General features: G+C 33.0%; 1 protein-coding gene across 1 annotated transcript; it reads left to right on the forward strand.

Annotated features, from left to right (window-relative positions):
* The first annotated feature begins 300 nt into the window (after positions 1-300).
* On the forward strand, positions 301-1,103 carry LOC120186084 (GTP-binding protein SAR1A-like). Its single transcript, XM_039190123.1, has 2 exons — positions 301-333; positions 564-1,103. The coding sequence occupies exons 1-2, from the start codon at positions 301-303 to the stop codon at positions 882-884; spliced, it is 354 nt and encodes a 117-aa protein (XP_039046054.1). The 3' UTR covers positions 885-1,103.
* The last annotated feature ends 9,200 nt before the right edge of the window (positions 1,104-10,303 follow it).

Here is a 10,303-nt window from a genome sequence, read left to right on the forward strand (position 1 = left end):
GATGATCATCTAATTGAATACATAACCAAAAATGTATCAATCTGCTGTAAATAGTTGCTCTTTTTTTCATTCTTAAACTAGATCTTCAATGTACTTCATTTTGGAAAGATGGTCAAGTGTTCTCTGTGCCGCTGTAGCATTCTTCGACTTTGTAGCTAGCTTTTGGTTGATATTGTGCTGATTTTTCGAAATCAGATAGTACGAAAAACACAGAAATGATCAAGTCTCTGTGAAGCATGGGATGGTTTTCTTTTCCTATTCCCAATCCTACATTTTCCGGTACTGCCTGGTTTTTGAATGATGCGGTCTATAATTGCTGGTTGGAATGCCAAGGTTGTATCGTTAAGTGTTTGTAGGTGGTTTGCTATCAGTATGATCAATGCTTTCAAGCAACATTCTCCGGATACAACTAGGTTCAAATGGTGTTTTTACTACATCCATTTGATGCTACCTTTTCACTTTGATTTGTTATATACCGTGTGTTTGTCATTATTGTTGCTCGTTATATGCAATGGGCTGTCCGGTCTTGACTGAATACTGTGAACTGTATTTTCTGGGTTCAGGTGGATGCTGTGGTGTACCTGGTAGATGCCTATGATAAAGAAAGGTTTGCAGAATCAAAGAAGGAACTAGACGCACTTCTTTCAGATGAGTCCCTCGCCAATGTGCCGTTTCTTATTCTAGGAAACAAGATCGATATACCGTATGCCGCCTCAGAGGACGAGTTACGATACCATCTCGGTCTCACAAACTTTACCACCGGGAAGGGCAAAGTAAACCTAGCCGACTCAAATGTCCGTCCTCTAGAGGTGTTTATGTGCAGCATTGTCCGCAAAATGGGATACGGCGATGGCTTCAAATGGATGTCTCAGTATATCAAGTAAGGTAACGATCCAAGAGACGTGCTCGGATGTCCCGAGCTCCGATTCCATCTCATCACGCCGGACTTGGGGAAAAATTCATCAAAGTGTTTGAACCAGTCCCTTGGTGGGTTTGTAAGTTTGATGTATTCTGTTTCAGAAAAAAAAAAGTTTGATGTATTCTGGTTTGGATCTGTAAAATCTACTTGTGGCAGCAAATCTATAGTACTGTCGTTTTGTCAATTAGCTTCCATATCATAACCACGTGTAAAAGTTATATTAATTTTAAGGGTTAAATACTCAATTCACCCATTGTAATCAAGAAAAATCAATTTAGCCCACAAACCAAATCTATTGGTATCTAAGTTAACGTCGATACAATATTCGATAATAAGAATGTTTAACGTGACAAAGAACTCTTTCATAACACGGATGAATAGATACGTGGTGCTCTATCATTGGATGAAATTGTCAACTTTTTTAATATTGTTAAATTTTTATTCATATTTGGACGAAATGATAATTTAAGTATCAAAAGTGATAAAAATCAAATTTAGGTATATAAGAAAAATCGACCTAAGCTATTTTTTCGATTTTAGTGACTAAAATGTAAATATTCTAAAGGTGCAATGAAAATGAATATAATTTAGGGTAAACTACGTCAATGGTCACTAATGTTTGAATATTTTTTCCTTTTTCTTATTGGAGTTTCAAAAATAATAAATTAGTCACTAACGTTATCGATTTGTAACAAAACGATCACTCCACCGTTATCTTTACTAAATTGATGATGTGGCAATGTTAAAAATGGTTAATATTTAATTTTATCCCTAAACCACTACTAAAACATCAAATAGGTCCTTTAACAATGATTTTATATCTAATTTACCTCAAAATTTTGTAATTTTCATTTTTTTCCAAATACCCCATCGCCTCCGCTATATTTGAACTACCTCCGTTGCAAAACGATACCCAAATAATGAAAGCTGGAGAAAATTTGATATCGAACATTGATGACTATAGAATACCTTGGATCAATCACAAATCGTATCGCTACTCGTCTTTCATCTAATCTTTTTAAAGCATCACTTGTCAAAACCAGAGCGCTGGTGATAAAATAGAGTTTCTATTGTAAAGTTTTGTAACGACACTAATGCAATAGTATGGTAGAAGAGAAATTAGAAAGCAACAGGAATGAAAATTCTACAGAAGACCTAAATTCAAACTTTATAAGAAGATATTTTAGGCACAAGGTAATAAGGAAAAATAAACCTCAAATGTCGATACTTCAATGTCTTTAACAGAATCAAATTTTCTCTAACTTTAATTATTTGGCTGTCGTTTTGTAAGGGAGGTGGTGGAATGTTTAGAAAAAAATAGACATTAGAAAGCTCGTTCAAAGACCTATATGATGTTTAAGCAGTAGTTTAGGGGTAAAACCATATATTAACCATTTTTTTAAAGTTGTCGCATCATCGGTTTAAGCAGATGACGGTGGAATGATGATTTTGTTATAAATCGATGATATCAATGATTAATTTGTTACTTTTGAAACGTTGAGAAGAACTAAAACTAACTCAAATATTAGTGATCATTGGTGTAGTTTTCCCTACAATTTACACTAACAAATACAGTTAAAATCGGCCTTGTAAATAGTATTTTTTGTTTGGCAAGCCATGAACTAGGAATAAATATCGAAAACCAGAGTATAATCGAAGATGAAGCATCATTGATACCTAAAGAGGAAAACTAACGCAACGAAAATGGAGAAATCTCAGATATGGTTAGCCTTTGGACCCATGTTGTCCTTCTTATTGACATCAACAATGGCGGCCGAAGTCGTCGAACTAACCGAAGAAAACTTCCACAAGGAAGTCGGTCAAGACAGAGGAGCTCTCGTCGAGTTCTATGCACCTTGGTAACGATTTTCTATCGCCTCTCTTCCTCTCTCGTTTTCTCGTTAGATCTTACACTCAGCAATTGAAATGAAAATGTGTTCGATTTTCTCTTATCGTTTTCCTTTTGAATTCTCCTGCCTCTGATTTTGAATCTTCTGTAAGTCTATTTAGAAAGAATGATTTGAATTTAGAAAGACATTAGATCGCAATTCTCAACGTAATCGTTTTCTCGTATCACAGGTGTGGACACTGTCAGAAGATAGCTCCCGAATATGAGAAGCTTGCGCAGAATTTTATGAAGGCTAAATCCGTTTTGATTGGAAAGGTTATTAATCTATGATTACATGAATATGATGAAGTTTTCTTTCTATTTCTATTGATTGGAAAGTTTAGCAGTTAATAATTAAACATATTTTGTTGTTCGAATATGAATCATTGATCAGTGAATTTCGTTTCGAATGTGAACTGTGAAAATTATACTATATTGAAAGATTTTGTTGATTTGGTATAGTTGGACTTTGATGAGCATAAGAGTCGATGTATCAAATATGGTGTTGAAGGCTACCCAACTGTTCAATGGTTCCCTAAAGGCTCTCTGGAACCTAAAAGGTGAGTCTAATTTAACTTGTGGAAGTAGAAATTGGAGAGTTTTGATCTTTTTTTTTGTGCTTTTGTAATTGGTTTTAACATTTTATTTAGAACATTGCTCTTACCGCATCAAAACTGTTTTCTCTAGGTATGAAGGACACCCAACTGCTGAAGCCCTTACTGAGTTTGTGAATACTGGAGGAGGTAACATGAGTCGTTTCGCTTTTAGATGTTCCTTTTTTATGTTTCTTAATCTGTGAAATTCTGCCTTGATTTCTTTCTTTTGTGTGTTTCTGAGGTGACTAGACTAGCTGAATGTACATTAATGCACAAAGGTGAAAACCCACTAGGATTCTGCTTATTTTAATTTGTTTGAATTCTATCAAACAATGACTACAATTATTCTCTAATTTCTTTTATTAAGCTAAAGTAATTATAAAGGAGTATATGTTCTAAACATTATCAATAATTTGACAATGAATGCTCAATCACCTTACCGCAATCATTGGTGTTTGAACCCATGACCTTTAAGAACAACAACAATTTTTTTAACAACTGAAGTAAGTTGGTTCATGCACGATTATTGTTTAATTAGTTTTAATTTAATTTATATAGTCATATTATAATGGTCCCAAATCCTCATTGATTGTTTGAGAAATTTAATATTTGGGGATCCCCATTGAAAAATATTAGAGAACATTGTGTGCTTTTGTGTTTCTTTCTAATATAGTGTCGAGGACTCCATGTCAAGGGGAAGGTTTCATATATTTTTTTCTCCTTATTTTAATTTTCTTTTTTGTTGTTTAGAAATACTGTTATGATGATTTCAACGCGTTTTCTTATCCAGTGGTTCTCGATGTGGCCTCGGTGAACTTATTCTTCCTGACAATGAGCCTGGCAGCAGTATTATGCCTGTAAAATTCTCATCTTTATCTATCGGTTTATTAATATGAATATGGATATGATACGATACGATACGATACGAATAAAATAATTCATGAAATTTAATATTTTTTTTAGGGAAGGTGAATCCTGCACAATGTGAGGCTCTTACTATGGTCTGTGCCCAGGTTATGGGCAACCATGTGGCTATCGCAATGGGTGGATCAAATGGTCACTTTGAACTCAATGTGTTGAAGCCATTGATGGCTAATGCACCTCTTACATGTGTGTAATTTGTTCTTTTCTTGCATTTTTCACTTATCTGACACGCATTTCCGTCGATCGCCAGAATTCGGATGTAACTCTTGTTTTCTTTTTTTCCTTGGTATCAGTCGATACGGTTGCTGGGGGATGCAGCTGCTTCCTTTGAGAAGAACTGTGTGAAGGGAATCCAAGCTAATAAGGAAAGGATTTCGAAATTACTGCACGAGGTCTGTAATCTCTTCATGTTCGACTTATCGTCGTCCCTAAATTTTTTTATAATTCGATCGATTTTGATTTCCGAAGCTAACCATGATCATGTGTTGTCGGCTTGTGACAATTTGCAGTCTCTAATGATTGTGACATCCTTGAACCCTATAAGTCTCCATCTTTGTTTCATTGTCTTAATCATGAATGTTTGCACTTTGAATATGTTCTGTTTGGACCTCCTTGTTATTTCTTCCATCTATCAAGGGTCGAGGAATTCGAAGTTCGTCAAAATCTTCAAAATTTCATATCCTCCCGAATTACTTGGAAGTCTCTAATAATTCATGTCCTCCGGATAGTAATAAATTCTTTGATATGATCTCTACAGATCCACATAAATGTCAGATTAAAATTCATTATCAAGCGTTCATATTCATCAGTCCTATCAACATACGAGTAGACATTATAACCCTAACCTGACAGTAGCACCAAGTATATATTATTATGTTTTGCTTTTATTTATTAATTAATTAAATTTCTTGCTTCGTAAAAAAAATCTTACGAGTCCAAATACGCGGTTTATACTCACAAAAGTACGTTAAATTTGAGGTTGATGATGAGATAACTTGAAAGTATTCAATTTTGATATTGAAATCTTAAATTGTATAATTTTGATCTTTTAAATTAACCTACAAGTATTGTAGAGACGACCGTTCTTCTTTACGAGGATAGGATGTCGGGAAAGTTAGGTCATATGTAATTTGGGAATTGGGACCATAATACTAATGAATAATTTTCTACATTAATCTTAATTTTTAATTAATCTATGGTCAATTAAAAATTAATTATTTAAGTATTTACACATATTTGACACATATAATAATGGTAGATATCGACAAAATATTTTTCGGTTACTTCAAATATTTGGGATTTAATAATCTCAAATGATTATAAAATAATATTTGATCGATTTTTTTTAATCATTGACAATCACACACACCTTACAAACAAAGATGCTCAAATTGGATTCCTTCGAGAATAACAACATTTTTTATCATCGAGATCATTCAATAAGTTGAAGTCTAATAAATAGGATTAACTACATGATCGATCACTTATATTTGTGTTTTGTTCACTTTTCCTCACTGATTTAAAAAACTAAGATATGACCACTTTCGTTTTTGTTTAATTAAGATGTTGTCACCACGAGTTATTTGTCGTTAAATATTTTGCTATAATCACACATTTGGTCTCTATTATTTACATATTCTCTTAATTTAGTAATACTCTTAATAAATTAAAATAAGTTTAATCCTCCAATCAAATGATGCCACATGTCACTAGTACCGCATGTCATCGTTCGATTGGAGGACTAACTTTATTTTATTTTAATTTATTTTAAAATATTTTTATTTTAACATAGGGTTAACTTTAATTTAATAAATTAAATATAATAAATTAAAATAAGTTTTAAAAAATTTAGTCTTTCAACCGAATAGTGACACGTGGTATCATTCGATTGGAGGATTAAATTTATTTTAATTTACTAAATGTATGTCCAAATTGAAAGGATGTGTAAATAACAGAGACCAAATATGTAATTATACCAAAATACTCTGTCACCTAATATGTTAACTGTTAACGACAGTTAACCCGCGATGATCATATCTTAATTAATGAAAATAATTATATTTTAATTAAATAAAAAATGAATATATATTATGTTTTTTGAAATCATTAAAGAAAAATAGACAAAACACAAACTAAATGATCAATCGTGTAGTTAATCCTAATAAATAATATATAAATTATTATTTATTGTATACGTGATGTTCAGATAATCCAAAAAAAAAAAATCTTTAGGACTTTAGTCATACAACTTCTTCCCTTATATTTATTAGACTTAATTGAAAATTAAGTATTTAAATTATACATTACTTATTTTAGTTATTTAAATATTATTTTGTCAAAATAAATATTTAAGATTTAAATTTATAATTAATACTAAATTACCCGTAAAAATGGTTATCCTTCATTGAAGTGTTATTAAAGCTCTCCTAAACTTTTTTTTACTCACCTTGATTTTACTTTCGCATAGATGAATTTTCACAATAGAAGTATTTTGAGACTTTTTTTTAGGATTGAGGTCTTGTTTCTACTCTCACATATACTTCTTGCAATCGAAGTCCCAATAATTTAGAGTTTTTATTTTTTTAAAATGAAAACAAAGACACTTGTACTAGAATTGATTCACTATGAATAGATCAATTCTTAAAATAAAAGTATTTCGACTTAAATTATTCTATTCTTTTAAAATAGAGAGTAAAGTATAGTAAAAAGCTGTAATTTAGGTCCCCCGGCTTTTAAAACTTGCAATACAGTCCCAACATTTAGTCTGTTTGCAATATGGTCCCCGACGTAACCTGTAGTTTGACGCCGTTATACTGTCGTTAGTACGTTTGCTAATATGGTCACTAAACTTTTCAGGCACTTGCATTTAGGTCCCCCAACTTTTAAAATTTGCAACACATCCCTCAATTTCATTCTAAACTCCAAATTCCTTTTCGATCTCGAATTTCCTTTTTCGCTTCTCTCTTCTCATTTCCAGCATAACTTTTCAGTCGGGGATGCATGGGAAATTCTAATCTAACTTTGAATTATGTGGAGGTGTTGACTTGAATAAGGGTCCATTGAGAGAAGACCCGACCAATGGACTATCGGGACCATCAACGATTCAAGGTGTAATGTTAGATACATGTCATCTCATGTGAAACATAGATGTTCGATGAAATACTTGTGAGAAACAAATGGGGTTATAAATGCAAAATTGACAAATACTACTAAGATGAACTAAGTATCATTGTTGAAAGTCACCAACAAAGCTGAAATTATTTTGTATAAATGACATATAATAATTTCTTCGTTTAATCATTCTGGTTAAAGATTTTCCAACAAATTATCAAATATAATGAAATCTCAAATAACACATTCACCTCTCAGTCTCTTTTGTAACTCGAAAGGCATCATGACAGGGTCAAGTAGCTGCTCCAAATATACTACCCTGTCATGATGCCTTTCGAGTTGCGTGCATGCAAAATTCGTTAATGATATATTAGTCCCATAATCAACATGAACTTATTAAAAATAATACGAGCTCACAGGACGCCGAAAACCACAGGTCGGATCAGTACAATTCCCAGTAAACTAGTACCAGCAGTCTCTCGGATTGAGCATGACGATTTAACTATGTCGATACTCACAACCAATTCTTTGATTTAAAGAAAAATCAAATAATAAGATCAAAAAATTTAGCCTAGGACCCTATTTCACTTCTATTCTGATGGACTGAATATCTTTCATAAGGAGTACTAAAAGTTTTGATTAAAAAGAAAGAAATAAAATTAAATGGTTTTGATTCAAAATTAACACTGAATATTCAGATCATTGTTGTCAAATTTGGGGTTTGGGGTTTAGATTGAAATTCAAATTTAAATATTTTTATAGTTTGTAAATAAAATTTAAATAGAGTGAATATCTAGATCGAAAATGAATTTGGGGTTTAGAATGAAATTGAGGATTGTGTTGCAAGTTTTAAAAGTTGGGGGACCTAAATGCAAGCGCATGAAAAGTTCAGTGACCATATTGCAAACGTACTAACGGTAGTGTAACGGCGTCAAACGACCGGTTACGTCGGGGACCATATTGCAAACGGACTAAATGTTGTGGGACTGTATTGCAAGTTTTAAAAGTTGAGGGATCTAAATGAAAGCTTTAAAAAAGTTCAGTAACCATTACTATACTTTACCCTAAAATGAATTATTTTTTTAATTTCTTTTGTTCGTTTCTCTAAAACAATTGAAGGGAGGAAAAGGAAAATGAAATAAATAATCGAATGCTAAACATCACAAATTTTTTAAGATTTATTTTACAAATTTTAAATATAATCTTAATCCTACTTAGAGCGAAGGGAAAGAAAAAATCTAGGAAAAGGAAGGAAAATGTTGCTAATAAATCTAAAACTCATAACTTAATGAGAATATTTGATAATTTTTTTTGCCCACCCACTTCATAAGTCTTCACCTTGATTAATTCGGATTGACCCGGATCGTACACTTGATTTTGATATGTAAGTCTCCCAACGTGGATTTTCTGCATGCACAAGGACCCGAACTTGAGACTTATTTAAGAGATATCAAACTGCTTACTACTTAAACCAACCCGTTAGTAATATTAAATAAATTTTTAATGATAACTAAAAATAATTATAAAATAAAATGTTAAACATTTATTTTAGAGAAAATCGCCTCAGTGACCAAAAAAAAGTTATAATATACGATTTTAACCAACTTTTTTTGGATTTGCCAAAATGACCAACAAAATCGCAACGCGAAATAAAAATCGCAACGCGATCCCCAGAATCGCAAATCAGTTTCCAGAATCGCAACGCGATTCTTGAAAATCGCGATGCGATAGTACAAATTCGCATTGCGATTTTCCATAATCGCAACGCGAATATGAAAATCGCAACGCGAACACATAAATCGCAACGCGTATCCGTAAATCGCAACGTGTATCCGTAAATCGCAACGCGTATGGGTAAATCGCAATGCGTATCCGTATATCGCAACGCGTATCCGTAAATCGCAACGCGTATCCGTAAACCGCAACGTGTATCCGTAAATCGCAACGCGTATCCGTAAATCGCAATGCGTATCCGTAAATCGCAACGCGTATCCGTAAATCGCAACGATAATCCGTAAATCGCAACGCGTATCCGTAAATCGCAACGATAATCCGTAAATCGCAACGAGAATCTGTAAATCGCAACGATAATCCGAAAATCGCAACGAGAATCTGTAAATCACAACACTGAAATTTTGGGTATATACACTGAAATCATAAACTAAATCCCTAAATCGCAACTCATTCCATCTCCATCTATCACTCTCTCCGGCGACATCCGTTCCTATATCCAACGACATCCTTCCCCATCCGGCAACAGGTCTTAGTTTCGCATCTCGTTTGTTTAGTTACAACCATGAAATCATCTAATGTTGATCATGTTTGGATAGATTTGTGTTTTGGAGGGTCATGGGATAATGTTAATGGTGTTTTACAATATATGCCTTTACCCATAAATCTTCAACTAAAATTGTCTTTACAAAAGTTAACTTATGAAACTCTAATGCTACGTGTTCAAATAAATTGAATTTAGAGCCCCTAAGTGGATTTAGGCTATCTTATCAGAGAAATGGTAAAGTTTATTTGTTAACCGACAATGAAGATGTTGAACGATTCATTGCTTACATTAGTGTTTCACAAGATGATGTTACATTGTATGTTGTTGAACCTAGAAGTAGTATGTTGGGTCAGTAGCGGGTAGTAATCAACTAAGTTTTTCTCAAAACCCACAACCTTTCTCTAATCCAAATCCCAATCAACTTTCAGCACCAAATTCCGGTTTTCGTATTGACCAGTTAGACGATGATGAGCCAACAGAAAAAATTGTGAGTACTAGTCAGTATTCGAAATTTGGTCTTGGTCAATATCCGGACTTTGATATTGGTCAATACACGGATTTTGATGATGTTTCAGAAGAAGAAACAG

The sequence above is a fragment of the Hibiscus syriacus genome, unplaced genomic scaffold, assembly GCF_006381635.1.
Source record: "Hibiscus syriacus cultivar Baekdansim isolate YM2019G1 unplaced genomic scaffold, ASM638163v2 tig00113272_pilon, whole genome shotgun sequence".
Lineage (NCBI taxonomy): Eukaryota > Viridiplantae > Streptophyta > Magnoliopsida > Malvales > Malvaceae > Hibiscus > Hibiscus syriacus.